This window comes from Muntiacus reevesi, chromosome 3 (assembly GCF_963930625.1).
Source record: "Muntiacus reevesi chromosome 3, mMunRee1.1, whole genome shotgun sequence".
Classification (NCBI taxonomy): domain Eukaryota; kingdom Metazoa; phylum Chordata; class Mammalia; order Artiodactyla; family Cervidae; genus Muntiacus; species Muntiacus reevesi.
In genome coordinates, this window is record NC_089251.1 from 5892416 (window position 1) to 5912304 (window position 19889).

Here is a 19889-nt window from a genome sequence, read left to right on the forward strand (position 1 = left end):
ACACACCCGGTCCAGGATGACAGGTATGGGGGGGGGGGGGGCGGTGACAGCGGCTGCTGCCCCCCGCTCCCCTTAAGTGTCTCAGGGCGCTGCGTCCCGGCCCGGGGTCCCCTGGGGCTTGCGGAAAGACAGGCGAAGCCGATCAGGCTTCATTCACCCCAGCCTGCCTGCTGTCACCTGTCCGCTGGGCCCCACCCCCAACGGCGCAGGAAGCTAGGCGGGCTCGGATGCGCGCTGTCCCGGGGTCAAGGCTGCAAGGCTGCCTCGCCGGGCCGTGTTTGCTGAAGGTCTCGCTGACGCACGGGGACGGGAGATGACGTCGCTTGCCACAGCTGGCGGCACGGGCCGGGGCCCCGCCGGGGTGGTGGGGGCGGGCCCGGTCCTCTGGCCCCCATCCCCGGAGGTCGCTGCCCCTGCCCGCGGCCCTCAGTAGGGGTAGGGGGACACGGCGATGAGCAGGACGAAGACGCTCTGGTGGCGCGGCGCCGCGGCGTGCACGGTGAGCCGGTAGAGGCCGGCGCGGGTGAGCGCGCGCCGCGTGTAGACCGCGCCGTATCCCGCGCGCAGCGGGCGCAGCGCGAAGGGGCTGCGCGGGTCCGGCTCCAGCACGCGGAGCTCCGTGCGGTTGGCGGGGACGCCGGCCTCGGAGAAGGCGGCCAGGCGGGCCACGTCGTGGAGGGCGCGCACGCCCAGCGGCAGCGGGAGCAGCTTGTACTGCAGCGTGGAGGGGCCGCCCGAACTGCAGTCCTGCGAGCAGCGCCGGAAGCATGTCCTGCGGGACAGACAGACCGACTCCGGGCTGCCATCCGCGGGCTGCCCGCATAAACCAGACTCCACCCCAAATTCCAGCAGTTCAGCAGTGAGCTGCCCGACCACCACCTCGCGCACCTCAGGCCTTCACAAGCGTCACTGTTAGCCCATTCTAGAGAGCAGCGAACTGAGGCTTCAAGAAGCCAGAGACCTGCCCCTTCCCACCCAAACAGGTCCCCCATCAGTGATAAGCCCTCTGGGCACTCCAGAACCCCAGAACTGGCTCGGGATTTGCAGCGGGGTAAGGGGGGGCTTCTCTCCTAGCTCAATTGGTAAAGAATCTGCCTGTGATGCGGAAGACCCGGGTTTGATCCCTAGCTGGGGAAGATCCCCTTGAGAAGGAAATGGCAACCCACTCCAGTATTCTTGCCTGGAGAATCCCATGGACAAAGGAGCCTGGCGGGCTACAGTCCATGGGCTCGCGAGGAGTCCAACACGACTTAGCGACTAAACCATCACCACCACCAAGGGGGTTCAACCTTGCCAAGGGCGCCCACTCTCTCTCGCCTCTCCACCCCTCCCCCACCCCAAGCCTAGGCTTCCTGATTAATGCTGTCCCAGGCAGGAGGACAGCCAAGATCCTTGCCCTGACAGCTGCAGCTCCTGCCAGCCAAGGTCCCGTCTGCGCATCTTTATGAGTATCTGTAGCCACAGTGAGAGGCCTGGAGGAACGTGTTTTGTGTTTGTGTGGCTGTGCGTGTTTGAGTCCGCGGGTTTTGCGTGGGGTTCTGGGTGGAGTTTATGCGCCTGCGCGTGTGTTCCTGCATGGACTCACGTGTCCCCACGTGTCCCCGTGTGTGCGTCCCCCAGCAGCCCTCCCTCCCAGTGCTCTCCCGGCTCTGGCCTCTCCCTGCGCTCCCTGCTTAGCGGAAGCCACGCTGTGCAGGAAACGATAACCGTTCAAGTGAGTTCACATCCCAAATGGCTGCAGGAAAAGTGCTTTTCTTGATGGCCTGTTGCCCTTGAGCTCAGGAGCCCCGCCCAGGAATTCTGGCAGGGTTGACCCTCTGGCCCGAGACAAGGCCTTCCTGGAGGAGGAGGGGTCGGGCTCTCCAGGAGCTAGAGTGCCCTGCTGCCCAGCTCCTGGCAGACCAGCCGTCCCCCACCGCCCCCCACCCCCAGCCAGCCCGGCCCTTACCCGGGGCTGGAGCCCTGCCGGTAGGTGGCGGGGCACGGTGTGTCCACACACTGGTAGCTGCCACGGGTGTTGAAGCACATCTGGCCGGGCCCGCACTCGATGCCGTCCTCCTCACACTCGTTGATGTCTGGGCAGGCAGGGGGGTGAGGAGAGCAGGGTGAAGACATGGGGCAAAGGGGAAAGAGCCCAAGGCAGGTACCAGGGAGGCGTGGGGGGGGGGGCGATTAGGTGAGAGAGCGATGCCCTCAGAGGACAGCGAGGTGGGCAGCCCCTTGCCCGGTCCCCACCCAGCCTGGCCCTGTAACAGCCCAGCTGGCAGGCCCCTGGCACCTCCCTGTCTCCCCAGGTGGGTGCTCCGGGGACTGCTGAGCCTGGAGCTGGGGTGGAGAGGCTGAGGGAGACGATGACTGCCCTAGGACCCCGAGAGGCCACGGCTAGTGATCCTTCTCTGCACCCCCATCCCCGTGGGAGCCCCACCCTCGCAGAGGCCATTCGGTGACCCCCACGATAGAGAATGAGGGATGGAGCCTGGCTAGGCAGACACGGGCGTTCCTGCTCTATAGAGAAGCAGCAGCAAGACCCGACCCGCTCCAGAGCACCTCAGGGGAAATGTGCTGGCCTGGGGCTTAGAGGACTTCCCTTCTACTCCTTGCAGCTGCTGCCTTGCTGAGCACGGGCTCTGCGCCCACCCTCCTCATCCAAACATTTATTGGAGGGGTTGTGTGAGCCCCACCTCGCCAGGAGGCTGAGGCACACAGAGGTGAAGCGAGTTGTCCAGGGACACACAGCCCAGCTGCTTTCAGAGCCTGTCCACAACAATTTCTTAGCTCCCGCTGGGAATGTGGGTCCCGCCCTGGCTCTGGTCACCTGGGAGGGGGCAGCACGTACCCCCTCCCTGCCCCTCCGTCACAGGAGATGGTTGAGGGGGGGCTGGAGAGAGCGCAGACTGGGTGAGAGACGCCCCTTCCTGCTCACCCTGGCAGTTCTTCCCGCTGGGGAGGAGGCGGTAGCCTGCGGGGCAGAGGCACTGGTAGCTGCCCTCTGTGTTTTGGCAGGCGTGTTGGCACAGGTTTCTCACTCGGCACTCGTCCAGGTCTGGCCCCAGGGTGGGGTAGGGGGGTGTGAGCAGAGAAACACTGAGTCACAGATGCCCAGCTGGCCTCACGTCTGCCTACCGCCAGGCTCGGGACAAGCCAGGGAGACCCCCTGCTTAGGCGCCAGCGATTTCTCCCTGCCGTGCCCCTTCCCTAGTGGCTCAGATGGTAAAGTTGTCTGCCTACAATGTGGGAGACCTGGGTTCAATCCCTGGGTTGGGAAGATCTCCTAGAGAAGGAAATAGCAACCCACTCCAGTATTCTTGCCTGGGAAGTCCCATGGACGGAGGAGCCTGGTAGGCTACAGTCCGGGGTTGCAAAGAGTCAGACAGGACTGAGCCACTTCACTTTCAACCTCCCCTGGATGGGGAGGTGGGGAGAGGCCCCGGGCTTCGCGTGCACCAAGCCATGGGGTGGAGGTGGGGGCCAGACCGCGCTCCCAGGACAGACGGTTCTGTCCGGGCAGTGATGCTGAAACACACCTGCCTTCCAGGCTACCTTCCCCCTCACCTCTCTGCAGCTCAGCGCCAGTCTGCCTCCACACAAGGGCCCTCCACCTGCATGAGTCTGTAGCACTCCCTAGTCCCTGCTCACCTTCCCAGGTCAACCTGGACCCTTCTCCTTCCCTCCCTGACTGCTTCACCCCTGCACACCCGGAGGAGGGTTCCTCCAAGTGGGCTCCTGGGAACATTTGCGCTCCCTCTGGGTAATGTGAACGTGAAAGGCGCTCAGTCGTGTCTGACTCTTTGCGACCCCGTGGACTATACAGTCCATGGGATTCTCCAGGCCGGAATACTGAGTGGGTAGCCTTTCCCTTCCCCGGGGGATCTTCCCAACCCAGGGATCGAACCCAGGTCTCCCATATTGCAGGCGGATTCTTTACCAGCTCAGCCACAAGGCGTAAAGTAGTCCTGAAGTCAAATGGTTTGGAAAACGCTCCACCCACTTTGGAAGCCCGTTGCCCATTGGCACAGCCGGGGTTCCGAGAAATCATGTAGTGAGGAGGCAGCCTGCCTTGCCCAGCCCACTTGCCTGTGAACCCTGGGTTTCTGAGCACGGGAGTGGCGCCCACACGCCCGGCCCGGGGGCCTGAGGCAGCACAGGGGGGTGCGTCCCACGGGCCCGACCTTACCCGCGCAGACGCTGTTCTGCCGGATGAAGCCGGGCGGGCACCAGGCCCGGCCCACGCTCAGGGCTCTGGGGCCCGGTTGGAGGGAGACCCAGGCGTGGTAGGGCCCCCCGGGCTTGGGGGCACGGGCCCGCAGCCAGGCCGCCAGGAGGTCCCGGTGGCTGACGGTGGTCACGTTTGGTCCACTGCGCTCCAGCGGGGTGCAAGTCCTGCCGTCGCGGAGGAGAGCCTGGCCCGGCGGACACAGGCAGCGGAAGCCGCCCTGGAGGTTGTGGCACTGGTAGGCGCAGGGCTCGGGCAGCTGCAGGCACTCGTTGATATCTGGGGGAGCAGGGCCAGGCCGGGTGCCCAAGCGCTCAGGGTTGTGCTGCTCCGCCTGGCTCCGGCCATCTCTCTTGCCCTCCAGCCTCTCCCAGAATCCAGCTGCCTCACCCCCCGCACACCAGCCTGCCACCAAGCCCTCCCTCTCCGCACCCCCAGCCTCCTCTCCCCTTCTAGGATCTACTGCTCCGAGAGGTTCCCATCTCCCCCAGCCCTGAGCCCCAGACCCAACGGTCCCTCCATGCTCCTCCCTTCAGCCTCCAGGCTCATTCTTGGCAAAGCTTCTCTGAGACCCACCCACCTCTCACCACCCTCCTCCCCCTCCTAGGCCCCCAGGGAAGGTGACCTTGCTGGGCAGGGGGTGGGAAACAGCAGGCGAAGCACAGATCAGGCACGTGCTGGGCGCACAGTTGGTCTTGGTGGCTATTTCTGTTCACTGAACTCAGTGTCACCCTTGTTAACACGGCTCCCTGCCTGTGAGCTGGGGGTGCTGACCAGGGTCCCAGCGAGGGGGTGGTTCTCCCCGTACCTAGACAGGGCAGGCCGGGGCCCTGGACCCGGTAGCCCCTGGGGCAGCCGCAGCGGTGTCCGCCTGGGATGTTCTCACAAATCTGGTTGTAGTGACACTCGTCCGTCTGCTCCAGACACTCGTCCACATCTGGAAAGGCAGGAGCAAGGGTGGGCCGGGTTGCAGGGGGAGGTGGGGATGGTTGCTGAGCCCAGAGCCCCTCCCCCAGGACACAACACGCCTCTCAGCATCTGGGCCTCATTCCTGTCTCCTTCTTCAACTTCAGTGCCAGTAGGTGGAATGCCAGCCTTTGCAACCACTACTTTTAACTATACCAGCTTTGAAGGGTAAGAAGGGTCTGGGTTCAAAGGAAGGAAGGGGCTTAAAAGGTGGACTCTGGAGGCACAGGGCTTCCCTAGTGACTCTGACAGTGAAGAATCTGCCTCCAATGCAGGAGACCCGGGTTCCATCCCTGGGTGGGGAAGATGCCCTGGAGAAAGAATGGCAACCCACTCCAGTATTCTTCTTGCCTGGGAAATCCCATTGCCTGGTGGGCCGGCTACAGTCCATGGGGGTCACAAAGAGTCAGACACGACTGAGTTGCTTAATGCTTTTGGAGGCAAAGCCCCAGGTTTGGACTGAAATCTGCCATGTCTCTGGATCCTTGAGTCAGGAACTTCCCCTCCCTGAGCCTCAGTTTCCTCATCTGTAAAAAAGGGTCACAACAAGACTCTTCCATGGAGTCATGGGGAGAAAACTGGCTGGTGCATGTGAAGGGTTTAGGACCCTGGTGAATGGACAGAGCTCAAAATATGGTGAGAAAGAAGGAAGGGAGGGCAGGAAGAAGACAGGAGGCAGAGGAGTCCTACAGACAGTCACCGAAATGGAGTGACTGCCTCTTCTGGGTCCAAATTGACCAAGCTCTCCCCACTCACTGACGGCCTCTCTCGGAGGAACCAGAAAGAAAGAAAGAAAGAGTCAGTCGTGTCTGACTCTTTGTGACCCCATAGACTGTAGCCCACCAGGCTCCTCCATCCATGGAATTTTCCAGGCAAGAGTACTGGAGTGGGTTGCCATTTCCTTCTCCAGGGGATCTTCCTGACCCACGGATTGAACCTGGGTCTGCAGCATTGCAGGCAGATGCTTTTACCGTCTGAGCCACTAGGGAAGCCCAAGGACCCACCATCATGAAAGCCTAGAATGCTAGGACAGGAAGGACCCTAGAAGTCACGTATCCAGGGCTGGCACCTAGGTTTCATCTCGAAGGACAGCTGCAATAGTCACTGTGGCTGGAGAAGCTGTGTTAAAAAGGATGCTGAGGCTGGACCACGCCCAGCATGGTCCAGCATCTCCCATGAGGGGAGATGGTAGCAGAAGTAGCCTGTGTTTGCCATCCCTGACCTGGCCCCCCTTCATCAGGCAGACAGATGACAAACTTGGGGCCCACAAAGGAGAAGGGCACTTGCCTAGGGTACTTGGACCTCCTGTGCCCAGCTCAGGCTTCCTCCCTGGCCTCTCTGGGCTCCTTCTGCCAAGAGAACTTCCAGCTTCCCTGAAGGCCCAGCGTCCCAGGGACACACGACAGGCCCTCTGCTGCACCCTGGCCATCACTGGGCTCCCAGGAGCAGGACAGTTCAGCCCCCTGCTCTGATCACCTTCACAACTGGCTCCATCGGCAGCCACCCGGAAGCCAGGCCTGCAGTCGGGCAGGCAGTGGTAGGACCCCAGCAGGTTCACACAGTGCTGATCCTCTTGGCAAAGGTCGGCCTCCCACGCACACTCGTCCACATCTGGGGGGGAGCGGGGCGCATGAACACTTGTCCCCAGGCCCAGCCCACCCACCCACAGAGGCTTTGTCCCCAGGTCCAGACACCCCTGGCATGAAGGTCCCCACCCTTCCTGCTAGCACTGGCCATCATCTCAACACCCCCAGGAGCACACAGCCCCACCCCACGGGGCCTTGGGCCTTGGCCTGTGGCATCTGAAGTGGGGCTGCAGACAGCACCCTTTGGGTGCCCCGAAGACACCCAGCAATGCCAGGCCCCACTGGTGGGATGGAAGGCACAGGCAGGGCATCAGTGTCTAGACCGCAGCTCATGGTCAGGTTTGTCGCCCAGCAACTTTGATAAGGGGGCAAGTAGAACAGGAGGGGACAGGCGGGTGTCAGCTCACTTCCAGTTGACTGGAAATGCCCGCCGAGGCTTCTCAGGGGGTGTGCATGCGGTGAGCACGTGTATATCTTTGAGGAGCCCCCTCACCCCCAAGTACTTGAGCCTCCCCACCCTGAGGCCCTCAAAACAGCAAGATCTCCATGAGAACAGGGCATTGGAACCCCTCGGCTCACGTCCCCTGAGGGGTGTGCCCCCTGGCCCAGGGATCCAAGCCCGGAATCTCCCTGCGCGCCCCTGGGCCAGGTCCCCAGCGAGCCTCTCCCCCGGGGGCCCGCTCACCTCTGCAAGTCCTTTCGTCCCTGGCCAGGACGAATCCAGCGGGGCAGGAGCAGGAGAAGCGGCCGGGCGCGTTGTGGCAGGAGTGGGAGCAGGGCCGGGGACGGTCGGAGCACTCGTCCCTGTCTGTGGGGAGGGGGAAGGTCTGGTGGTCCGTGCTCCCAGGCCCTCCCGCCAGCTCGCCCTTCCTAGGCCAGGAGGCCTCCCTCATCCGTGCCGGGGCGGGGAGGGTGCTCACCCACACAGAACTCTCCCTGGGCGTCCAGCTCAAAGCCCTCTGGGCAGCCGACCTCATTCTCTTCTGCAAGGCAAAGGGGATGGGCCCTGAGTTCACGCGGGCCCCAGGGCCCAAGGTGCCTGGCGAGAAACGGCGCAGGCTCATCTGGGGGCCCTGGCTGGGGCCGTGGGAGCTGGGGAGACAGACAGGGCCTCACCAACTTGCAGGGCCGTGTCGAGCTGGAAGCGCAGGGCCTCGGCCTTGGGGTCGAAGGCCGAGCTGATAGAGGAGGCCCGCAGGTGCTGCACCAGCTGGGGCTGAGGACCCTGGGCCGCGCTGTACCGGATGCTGTGGTTGCAGCGTAGGAACGAGCGGAGGCTGTCCTGCAGGAAGCTCTGCGTGGAGCCCACGAAGAGCCGGCCGGGCCCCGTCTGCACGTACCGCTCCTGGAAGTCCTGGGCAAGGTGGGGGGTGGGGGGACAAGGACATCAGGGCACCAACTTCCAAGGGGCGAGGGACCCTGGCCTCGACTGGGGATGCGGGCTTGGTGGGCCTTTCTGCTCTGCTTCCAACCAGCTGGGCTCCCTCGGGCTCTTGAGGAAGCTGGACCCAGAGCATCCTCCCACTGGGGGCTGGTCCTCCTCTAAGTCAGGCCAGGCCAGGCCCAGACCCTGCTGGGGGGCCAGGAAGGAAAGGGGCTCGGCTGCTTGGGGCAACAGTGGCAGGGGTGGGGGGCATTGGGGCAGGACCTCCCACTCTCTCTCACCCACCCCACCTGCACACCCCAGGGCTCGCCACCCCCACCCCCACCTGCACTTGCAGATCTGCGTCCGCTAGGCTCTCAGGGACGTTGCCGTTGACCACCATGTCGAGGAGCAGGAGGCCATTGCGATCCAGGCCCCGGGCCACCTGGGTCATTGTGAGCAGCTCCCCTGCAACCCACCCCACCCCCAAGGCTGGAGTCACCAAAGGGGAGAGGCCCAGGGCTCAGGCCTCAGCCCCACCCGGCCCACCTCGGGGGAGACCACCTCCCACCCAGCCCCACGCTTACCTGTGGCAAACTCCACATGCGACTCCTGCTGGAAGCTGCCGCCCGTCAGGGAGTGGCCGTTCAGGGCGTCTCCACTCTCTCCGGCCAGGGCCCAGTAGACGGGGGCGATGGTGACCACGAGCACCCGCATCAGAGGCCCTGGATGGGTGGACACAGAGGCCGGATCCTAAGGGCAGTGGCCCTCCCGCTCAGGGTCCCCCTGTGGCTCCCTATTGCCCCAACAGGAGAGATCGGTCCCTTCCCCGCCACCGCCCAGGCCCAGCCTCATGATTACCTGGGCCAGAACCTGGGAAGTGGTGAAGACAATATCCACTTCATGAACTAGTTGTGAAAATTAGCAAAATATATTTATGCAGAGGAGTCCATTTAGTATTCAACTGAGTTCAATAAATACTGAGGGCTACAGGGTCACCACAGAGCCCAGAAATGTACAGACCGTCACTGTATACATGCTGGACCAAGTTGAAAATTAACCAAGTCTCCTAACTTGTAGACACTTTGCGTAACAGCCTGGGAGACACAGAACTACTGACTTGGAAAAAGGAGCTCCCCCCCCACCGCCACCACCAAAAAAAAATGTCCTGGACAAGGATTCTCAGATCTCCCATGAAGCTCAGCCTCTGCTTGGGGCAGGTGGGATCTGGGATTGGGGGGAGGGGGAACCCGGCTGGCTTGGGGCCAGGGATGGTCCAGCTTCTCGGCCAAACTGCTGGCTCAGAAGAGGCGCAAGCGGGCTGATGTTCACGGGAGCTAGCCGGGCCCCCGTGCCTGGGAGCAGAATCTTCTTGGCCTCTGTGTCTCTGCTTCCACTAAACAGAGCCTGAGTGCCTGGCCTGGGGCCAGAGGCTTCTCCATGGCTCCTGCTCCTGCAGCTGGAAGAAAAGCAGCTGCATCTGGGCAGTGTCTCACTCGCTGTCTACTGACAGCAGCCTGGAGTGACCCCCTGCAGCCCCGCCCCATACCCCCCAGCCAGCGCTGACACAGTCTGTGGTCAAGGGCAGTGCTGGAGGGGCTGCTTGTAGCAAAACCCCTTTCAGCACAACCCTCTCCCTCCTCTGGACCCCCATGAGGGGATGTAGGAGCCCCTGGGCTGGGTGAGATGGTAGGGTCTGTTACAGTAGCATTTATAATGTCTCTCCAGAACATTCCATCTGCGTGCGTGTGTGCGTGCTAAGCTGCTTTGGTCGTGTCCCACTCTTTGTGACCCTATGGACTGTAACCCACTAGCTGCCCCTGTCTGTGGGGTTTCCCAGGCAAGAATACTGGAGTGGGTTGCCATGCCCTCCTCCAGGGGATCTTCCCGACCCATCGAACCTGCATCTCTTACGCCTCCTGCATTGGAAGGTGGGGTCTTTGCACCAGCACCACCTGGGAAGCCCATTTGCTTAGAACACACTATTTTATGAATCTGTTTGAGAGTGGACATTTCTTGATTCTCCAGGCCTTCTAGATAATTTTATTCTCCACTTTCCCCATGTCTGTCCCCTCCATCCTGAATCCCTTATTCCTTACTGATGACTTCCCTAGCAGCTCTTGCCTTAACAGTGGAGAAAACCTCCCACAGCAATCAGTGGTGGCAAAAAGTCACGATCTGACCTTGCATTCATATCAACCTGGTCATTTCACACTCTCTCAGGCTGATTTTTTTAAAAAAAATGTATCTGGCTGCTCCAGGTCTTAGTTGCAGCACACAAACTCTTAGTTGTAGCATCCAGGATCTAGTTCCCTGACCAGGGATTGAACCCCGGACCCCTGCATTGGGGGCGTGGAGTCTTAGCCACCGGGCCACCAGGCAAGTCCCCCTGGGGCTAATGTTAAATGCAGTTATTTTGTTTGGCTTGGGGCTGTGGGGTGGGGAGGAAGTGGTCCGCACCTTCACCCACTTTAGTTTGGATTCAGCTGGAGTCAGAGCGTCCTCTGGCCCCCACTCACCCACACTCGCGGGGATATGGCTGATGCTGCTGCGGATGGTGGTGACCCCGGAACGTGCCTCTTGTTGCACGCTGGTGTTGAGGATGGCTGCGCCAAATTTCTGACCGTTGATCACCCCGATCACGCTGCCCCGGCTCCCCCGGGGCTCCCCTGTGAGGAAGGAAGAGAACAAGAGGGTGCCTCTGTGCCCTCAAGGCTATGCGGGTGCTGTTGTCCATTTTCCTGAAGGAGTAAACTGAGGCTCAGAGAGAGGCAGGAACTTGCTCAAGGACACACAGCTCATGGGTGATGAACTTAACACCTAGACGATCCTGGCTTTGAGAGAGACAAGGGGGCGTTTAAGAGGAAGCCCCTGAAGAGGTGGTGCCAGCTTTTCATTCTAACACCTTCTTGAAAAGCTTGGCAAGTTAGGCCCTCATGCCACCATGGAGTTGGCTCCTCTATAAAATGAGGAGGTGGGACCACAGATGTGCCAAATACCTGTTGAGTTCTAAAATGCCAGGTGATGGGGGGTGTTGGGCTGGTACACTGGAGGAGCCAGGGTGGAGAGGCAGGGCACCAAGCCAGGAACTAAATGCCGCCACCTGAACACCTCCCATTCCATCAGTGTAGTGCTGGCTCCAGCCACCCTGCTGCTGGCCCCGCTGGGATGGGCTGGGTTTCTAGCAGCCGCCAGGCAGTCTGCTAGCAGATGCTCTTGAGCACTAATCGAATGGACGGTACGGGCACAGGGGGGTGCTTCCTCTGCCTAATGGGCCAGCTGTCTCGTCTGGACAGATGGCATTCCAGGGGGCAAGAGAACAGAAGCTAGCCTGACTCTCCGCTCACCAGCCCTCTGGGGAAATTAACAAGAAATTGCCAATGATCTGTCGAAAAAATAACATAAAACACTCAACTGCCAAGATCCTAAGTGGGTAAATCAGGGGGCTGGTTGATTTTGGATTCCAGGAAGCAGTGCCATTGCCTGCCGGGGTTTGATGAGATTTGATGCCCATCTGGGATGTCTCCTGTCAATATCCGCAGCTCGGGTTTACTGGGGGAATAGGGAAAGGCCATGAACCTAACCCTGGCCTTGTAATAAGGGGGCAAGGAAGGAATTGGGAGCAGCAGGTAAAAAGGCAGCAGTATGGCCCTGGCAGCTGCAGAAGGGGACAGAAACTGGAGGCCAGGGATGACAAGCACTGTCAGCTTTCTCAGATGTGGGCTGACTCAGCAGCTTCTTGTCCCCCATAAGCCAGCATGCTCCCCCAGGCCAATGGGAAAGGAGGGAGGTGGGTAGGGAGCCTCAAAGGCTTTGGCTATCTTTTACCTAGTGATGTCCCTTGAAGGAATGTATCCTAGAGAAATATTCAGGCCAGCACACAAAGATGTGCGCTACACGATGGCTGTCAGAGGGGAAACTGGAAAAGAAAAACCTGTTGCTTGTTTAACGAAGCCAGCAGCAATTATGTTTTAAAAATGGAACTTCCCTGGTGGTCCTGTGGTTAAGACTCAGCACCCCCAACTCAGGCAGCAGGGGTTCAGTCGCTGATCAAGGAAGATCTCACTGCCTTGTGGTGCAGCCAAAAAAATTTTTTTCTATTAAAAATAAAAATGTCCCTACGAAATGATATGAAACCATCACAGAAGGTGTGGACTAGGCTTACTGTCACGGAATATTTTCCGTAATAGAGTAAGAAAGATGGCAGGTTGTAAACACAACTTGTACATTTGTACTCATTTGTAAGAAGAAAAAATATATATATATCTCTCTACATTCAGAGAAAAGGGTATAAATATACACCCCCAAATATTACTTGAGCTATTCCTGATAACTGAATGATCAGAGATAATTGATCACTATTTTTATCTTCATGGATTTTAAAAAATGTTCTGGCCCTTCTATGGTTAACATATACGAGTTAATATAATAATAAAAATTAGTTGTTTCCATTAAAAAAGTAAGGAAGCTGTTATGGATTGAACTGTGTCCTCCTAAAAGGATGTGTTGAAGTCCTAATCCTCAGTACCTGAGCATGTGACCTTATTTGAAGATAGGGTCTGTACAGAGGTAACCAAGTTAACATGAGGTCAGGAAAGTGAGCCCTAATCTGATATGACTGGGGTTTGTATATAACGGGGAATTTTAGAGACAGACATGAGCACAAGAGGAATGCCACGTGATCATGGAAGCAGAGACCAAAGTGATGCTTCTACAACCAAGGAGGTCTAACGACTGTCACCAGGGTCTTCCCTAGTGGTCCAGTGGATCAAACTCTGCACTTCCTTTGTGGAAGCCTTGGGTTTGATCCCTGGTCAAGGAATAAGATACTGCATGCCATATGGTGTGGCCAAAAAATCAAAATCAAAATAAAGACTGCCAGCAAACTACCAGAAGCTGGAGGAGAGGGCTGGATAGATTCTCTATTACAGATTTTGGAAGTAACCAACTGTGCTGACACCTTGATCTTAGATTTCTACCCTCTTGCGAGATTATACATTTCTGTTGCTTCAGGCCACCTGGTTTGAGCTATTTTGTTAAGGCAGCCACAGGAAACTAACCCAGAGGCCATGTGAAGAGCTCTGTGGTTTGGGGTGGGAGCTTTTCGACAGGACAGGGTAAAAACTGAAATAAAGGGAAGGTCTGCTCAGACCTGCAGCTGCTCTAGAGACAGCATCTGTGGCCGGGTGTCTGAGAACCACTGGGTTTTCAGAACTGCATGTGTCCGTGTTCCATCCCTGCCTGCAGGAGATGAGGAAACCAAAAAGGCCAGAAAGGGTCCCACCGTTGGTTGGCAGTGGGTTTCGAGTGGGTTTTCAAGTGGCCAAGTGTCGATTCCCAATCCAAATCAGTGCGGAGGTGCTGCATGAAGTGCTCTGTGGAGAAGGGATCTGATGTCGTGGGTGGTGATAGATTAGTGATGTCTGCCATGGACGGGGATAGTCACAGAGCCATAAATATGGAGTGTCTCCTACAGATGCACAGAAGGAATATATTTTGTGACTTTCCTTTATGCAATCTCAGTCATTTTAGTGCAGTTTCTCAGCATAGTCCTTTACCAAATTTTAAAGTTTGATCTGACCCAAAGGAAAAGGAAGCTGACTGAGGAGACCTGAGATGTCAGGGTTTAGCATCACCAGGAGGCAGCATCCATTACTGACCACCTACCACGGCCGGGCAGAGCTCAGGGCAACACCAATTCACAGACATCACCACAACCCCCAAGGTGGGTACTGTGGACACCCTTGCTTCACTCCACCACATTATAGGATTGTGCGTGCCCAAAGGGGCTTCCCAGGTGGCTCAATGGGTAAAGAACCCGCCTGGCAATGCAGGAGATGCAGGCAGATGCAGGTTCGATCACCGGGTCAGGAAGAATCCCCTGGAGGAGGGCATGGCAACTCACTCCAGTATTCTTGCCTGGAGAATCCCCATGGACAGAGGAGCCTGGCGGGCTACAGTCCGTAGGATCGCAAGATACAACTGAAGCGACTGAGCACGCACACGCTCAGTCCTTTGTGTCCAAACGAAGGACACCAGTCTGTGCCAGCTAAGCTGGAAGGGCCAGGATCCAAGAGGAGCGGCAAGCACTCAGCATTTCAGAGCCTCAGTTTCCCCAGGTGTAAAGGGCAGGGTAGACAAGATGACCTCTTAAGGCCCTCTGAGCTGGTTCATTCTAAGTCTGTGACTCCAAGCAAAGAGAAGAGTCAGGGAGTTGACAGGACACTGAGTCAGGAGCCCCCCAAGCAACACACAGATCCCAGTCAGGCAGGGGATCCCACCCCCATCCATGAAGATCTGGGCAGGGGCACCCCATACCTCTCACGACCAGGAACGCCCGAGCCGTGGCAGAGCCCAGGAGGTTGTGAGCGACGCACTCATACGGGCCTGCATCTCCGGCCTCCACTCGCTCCAGCCACAGGCTCCCGTCCGGCAGGGTCTGGAGCCGCCGGCTGGCCCGCACGGGCTGGCCCGCTCGCAACCACTCCACCGTAGGCACCGGCTCTCCGGAGGCCTGGCACCGCAGGGCCACGGAATCCCCGGATCTCACTGTCACGTCCTGGGGCTTCACCTGGAACGCCGGGGCACCTGCGGGAGGCCCAGGACAGCTTTCAGGAACACTTCAGTTGTGTCTGCACACAGGCTGAGCGCGCAGATACTGAAGGTTCAGCTCTAGACCACCGCGACAAAGCCAGGATCACAATAAAACAAACCACGTGAGCTTTTTGGTTTCCTAGTGCGTACAGAAAGTATATTTAGGGAATCTCCTGGCAGCTCAGCGGTTCAGACTCCGCACTTCCACTGCAGGGTGCACGGGTTTGATCCCTGGTCAGAGAATTTAAGATCCTGCATGCCATGTGGTGCGGACAAAAAAAAAAAAAAAAGGAGAAGGGGAAAAAAGTACATTTACACTATATACTGTAGTCTATTAAGTGTGCAATAGCATTATGCCAAAGCGTACAATGTATATATCTTAATTTCAAAATAATTGATGACTAAAAATGCTGACCATCATCTGACTCTTCAGTGAGTCACAAGCTTTTTGGTGGGAGGGTTTGAACTAGTTCGAGAATTATCAAAATACGACACAGAGATACTAAGTGAGCCAGTGCTGTTGGGAAAATGGTGTCAGCAGACTCGCTAGACGTAGGCTGCCACAAGACTTCAGTTTGTAAAAAATGCAGTATTTGCAAAATGCAATAAAGCGGAGCACAATAAAACGGGTGTGCCTGTATTCAAGTGACCGGTATTCATTCAGACAGACTAGAAAACCCAGAGGCAAAGGATCCTCCCACCCCAATACTCGTTTCAGAGTGTTTCCTTCTTGACAGTGTTTCCTTACGGGAATGTGATCAGATCGCCCTTTCTCTTTCTTCTTCCTTAACGCTATAATAGGTCATAAACACCTTTCATGGCGTTCAATATTCATCTTTAGTGACCACTTGCTGTTCCACTGTTTGGGCAGGTTACAATTTGCTGAACCGGGTCTCTATTAGCGGACACTTAGCTTGTTTCCAGTGAAGCCCTGACATCTGCTAGAAGTGCCTCTGCTTGACACCTGGGTACCTGGCAGACGTGGACTCTCACCCACAGGTGAGTGGTTGTCACCGAGTCACGCCCTGATCCTCAGGTTTCACCTCTGAAGATAATCATTCCTGTCTCCTTATTACTACGGACCTCCCAGAACGGCTAGAATGAAAAGGATGGAAGATGCCCAGTGTGGGTGAGGCCCAACCAGACTCTCGCCGTACAGGGGGGGACACGGGTCATCACCGCAGAAACCGTTTGCCAGCATATTCGTTTCTCGTGGCTGCTGGAACAAATGGCCACAGGCTTGATGGTTTAAAGCAGCAAAAATTTGTTCTTACACAGTTCTGGAGGCCAGAAGTCGCAGGCCAATCGTTTCTCGGGGCTAAAGTCAAAGCGCTGTGCTCCTTGCAGAGGAGTGGGAGGAGCCGCTCCTCACCTCTTACAGCTCTCGGGGGGCTTCTAGCAATCTGCGGCTCGACTCCCGTGGCCGCATCACTGCATTGTCTAACTACACCCTAACATCTGATTCCCTCCTCTTGCTTCCCGCGTCTCTCTGGGTGTATCTCTTTGTAATGCCCCTCTGCTTCTCTCTTAAAGAACACTTGCTAGCATTCAGAGCTCACCAAGACAATTCAAGACAACCTTTTTATCTCAAGATCCTTAACTCAATTGCATCTGCAAAGATTCTTTTTTCAAGTAAGAGAATATTATATGGGAAAATGATCCGACAAAGAAGAGGGACACGTATCTGTGTAACTGCATCACGTTGCTGTACATCTGAAATGAACACAACACTATCAGTCAACTGTGTTCCAATATAAAGTAAAAAGTAAATTAAAAAAATAGAAATCGCAAGTCCTGGAGACTAGGATGTGGCCACATCTTTGGGAGCCACGTGTAGCCTCCTGCAACCAGTACGGCAATTCCGCTCTCGTGTGTGAATTTTGTCACTTGAAAACCTGTGGGGACTTCCCTGGAGGTCCAGTGGTTAAGACTCCACGCTTCCAGTGTAGGGGGTATGGGTTCCATCCCTGCTCAGGGAGCTAGGATCCCACATGCCACGCAGTGAGGACAGGAAAAAATTGTGTAAAAACCATAGAACATAAAATTTACCATCGTACTCGTTTTTAAGGACACCATTCAGTCGTGTTGAGTGTATTTGCGTTTCGTGCAACTGTCACCACCATTCACCCGCAGAACTTTTTCATTTTGCCAAACTGAAACTCTGTATTCATTAAACACTAAATCCACCTTCCTCGCATCCAGCCCTTGGCCCCCACCGTCTTACCACCCATTTCTATGAATCTGATTACTCTAGGGACCTCATACAGTTAGAATTATATAGTATCTGTCTCTTTGTGACTGGCTTGTTTCATTTAACGTAGTGTCATTCAGGTTCGTCCTTGACATAGCATGTGACAGAGTTTCCTTCTTTTTTAAGGGTGGGGCGCTTTTAATATGAATGGGTGGATTTTATGGTACATAAATTGTGTGTCAATAAAGCTACATTTTTTTAAAAGGCGAAGCCCTGGAGGGTGATTCCCTTTGGGACGGGGGTAGAGCCCGGAAGGCGGCGTGATGTGCGGAGGGTCTGGGAGCTGATACTGCTCTGTTTTGGATCATGCGATGAAATTTCACTGAGGCGTCCTCTTGCAACAAGTACCCTCCTCCTTGAGTGTTAACCAACACAGAGTATCATTAAAAATCCCTGTTTATTTCCGTTTTGTAAATAAGTTCATTTGTACCATATTTTTCTGATTCCACATATAAGCAATACCATATGGTATTTGTCTTTCTCTAATTTACTTGATTCACTATGACAAGCTCTAGGCCCGTTCATGTTGCTGCAAATGGCATTATTTCCTTCCAGAGCTGGTGGGAGCGGTAAACTGAGAGATGGGAATTGACATATACACACACTACTGTATATAAAATAGATAGCTAACAACGACTTATTGCGTAGCAAAGGGGGCTCCATACTCTATGTGGGATGATCTGTATGGGAAAAGAATCTTAAAAAACGGTGGATACATGTGTATGCATGACCGTTTCACTTTACCGTACAGCGGAAACTAACACATTATATTAATAAATCAACTATACTCCAATAAAAACTTTTAACAAATTCCATTCAGATTGTTTCATAAGCTTATTTTGAGGCTCACATGGTGCTTTGTTAGTTATAAGTTGCTTGGCAAATGTAGGAGCTGTCATGATCACCTTGGTGACAGTTTTGAGTTCTTTTTTTTTAACTTTATTTATTCATTTGGCTGTGCCACGCAGTGTGTGGGATCTTCGTTGCCCAGCCAGGGATCAAACCCGTACCACCTGCATTGGAAGCGTGGCGACTTAACTAGCAGACCACCAGGGAAGTCCCTTGAGTTCTGCATAAACAGGTTCCCCCAGGCCTGGCTGCTGGGTCCCTAGGACTCACCAGCCTCTGATTCCCATCCCACGTCGCGGAGAAAATTCATGGAACTTCAACTGTGTGTTCCGAGTAAATATTCAGAATGGCCCTCCTGTCCCATCAGACAGCCGCAGCCTCAGCACAGCTGCCCCCTGAGGACCTCTGTCACCTGGCGCCTCCCCACCCAGGGCCCAGGAAAGGCGGGCCCGAGACTCACTCTGCAGCGCAAGGACCACCACTTTCTCCACAGCGCCCAGCTCGTTCTCTGCCAGGCACTGGTACTGTCCTGCGTCATCCACCTGTGGGCGGACACGAGAGGGGGCGTGGCGTTCAGGAGAGGAGGACGAGGGGGGCAGGGAGCATCTGGGGACAGCTGGACAGGGGAAGGGGCCCCTGGAGCAAGGCCCGCCTAACCGGGAAGGAGCTGAGAGCCCAAACCAGCCAGGGGCCAGCACGCTCCATCAGCAGGGCAGCCACGGCTGCTGCTGAATAGAATCCAGAGAGGAAACTCCTGCCCCTTTCACACCTGCAGCTTGAGGGTGCTGGCGGTTCATGGCTCTAAGTGGAGCCACGTGCTGCCAACGCATGCTTGAGATCCACCTCTTCTGAATTACGTAAAGTATTATGATGCCACCGCACATTATTAGGGATGCCTTTTGAAGAAAATAGTTTGGGCAACACTGAGTTAGACAAGGACAGGTGCAGACACAGAACTGCAGGCTCCTTGGCTGCACAGCTGCAAGGCTTCCGGGGGAGGAGGGAGTGTTTGCAGCACTTCCCGGCCCTGGTGAAACGGAAGACTTCGTCCTGGGATATCCATGACCACGGCAATGAGGCAACTCAGGAAGAATGCTGGCTCAGATTCACTTCCGAGGGGCAGTACCACCATGAGACGGAGCTGGGGGCAGCCAAGGCCAGGGTCCACACCCAGAAGATAATTTCCCGGAGGCCACTCCCAAGGGACTGTAAGCAGGAGGCATGGCATGCAATTAAGAGGGCAGAGTTGGGCATCGGTCCAAGATGAGACCGGCTCTGGCTCCCCTGCTTACCATATTGAACCCATTACTAGTGCATGACTGTGTCTCTGGAGACTCAGTTTCCCCATCTCTGAAATGGGGATGATAGGATTGTTGTAAGCATCAGATGAGATCACGCTCACCAAGCGCGAGGCACAGTGCCTGGCCCCACGCTGTAAATATGCAGGTCACAGACGCCCCGTTGCTGCTGCTATAGCTGCCTTGATACTGGTCTGAGACAGGCTCCCAAATGGGTGAGATTAAGGACCTCTAAAGCGAGTCCATGACAGCCCCGAACTGTGGGTTTCTGCACAACCATTGGGACTTGGGACACAGAAGCAAAGGTGAGCAAGCAGAGACTGCCTCTGAGCTCAAGGCTTTGGAAACAGCGTGGAGTAGGAATCAGGATACCTGGGGTGGGGTCTTGACTCAGGTGCTTACTGACCGGGGGCCTCTCTGACCCTCAGTGTCTTCATCTGTAAAATGGGGCACTCTTATCTGCTTACTCTGCTCCATGGGGTGGTTATCGATTATATACATTAGCATTACCGAGGCGCCAGTCACTCTCAGATACCTGGTGTGGGTCATCTCACTGATTTCTCACTGCACATCTATGAGGTGGGATGATTATTAGCCCCACTGAATGGATAAGGTAATTGAGGTGCAGAGAAGTGAAGTCATTGGCTGGAGGTCGCCCTAGTTAGTCGGGGAAGAATCTCGGGGTATGGGCAGGAAAACGCTTTGAAGACTGTATCAGGTGGTGCCAACCTACTAAACAAGTATCTTGGGCCATCAGACAGAGCGGAGG

At 56.3% G+C, this 19889-nt stretch overlaps 1 protein-coding gene across 1 annotated transcript in view; it reads right to left on the reverse strand.

Annotated features, from left to right (window-relative positions):
- The window catches only part of HMCN2 (hemicentin 2), a 172727-nt gene continuing 152838 nt past the window's right edge, over nt 1-19889 (reverse strand). The window contains exons 85-98 of the mRNA XM_065928266.1: nt 18283-18364; nt 14447-14716; nt 10648-10797; nt 8716-8853; nt 8475-8596; nt 7882-8119; nt 7686-7748; nt 7451-7573; nt 6656-6790; nt 5022-5150; nt 4175-4492; nt 2924-3043; nt 1949-2075; nt 1-772 (exon numbers count right to left, since the gene is read on the reverse strand). Coding sequence (XP_065784338.1) covers nt 427-772; nt 1949-2075; nt 2924-3043; nt 4175-4492; nt 5022-5150; nt 6656-6790; nt 7451-7573; nt 7686-7748; nt 7882-8119; nt 8475-8596; nt 8716-8853; nt 10648-10797; nt 14447-14716; nt 18283-18364 — 2361 coding nt within the window. The 3' untranslated portion in view covers nt 1-426. The remainder of the gene's footprint in view (nt 773-1948; nt 2076-2923; nt 3044-4174; nt 4493-5021; nt 5151-6655; nt 6791-7450; nt 7574-7685; nt 7749-7881; nt 8120-8474; nt 8597-8715; nt 8854-10647; nt 10798-14446; nt 14717-18282; nt 18365-19889) is intronic.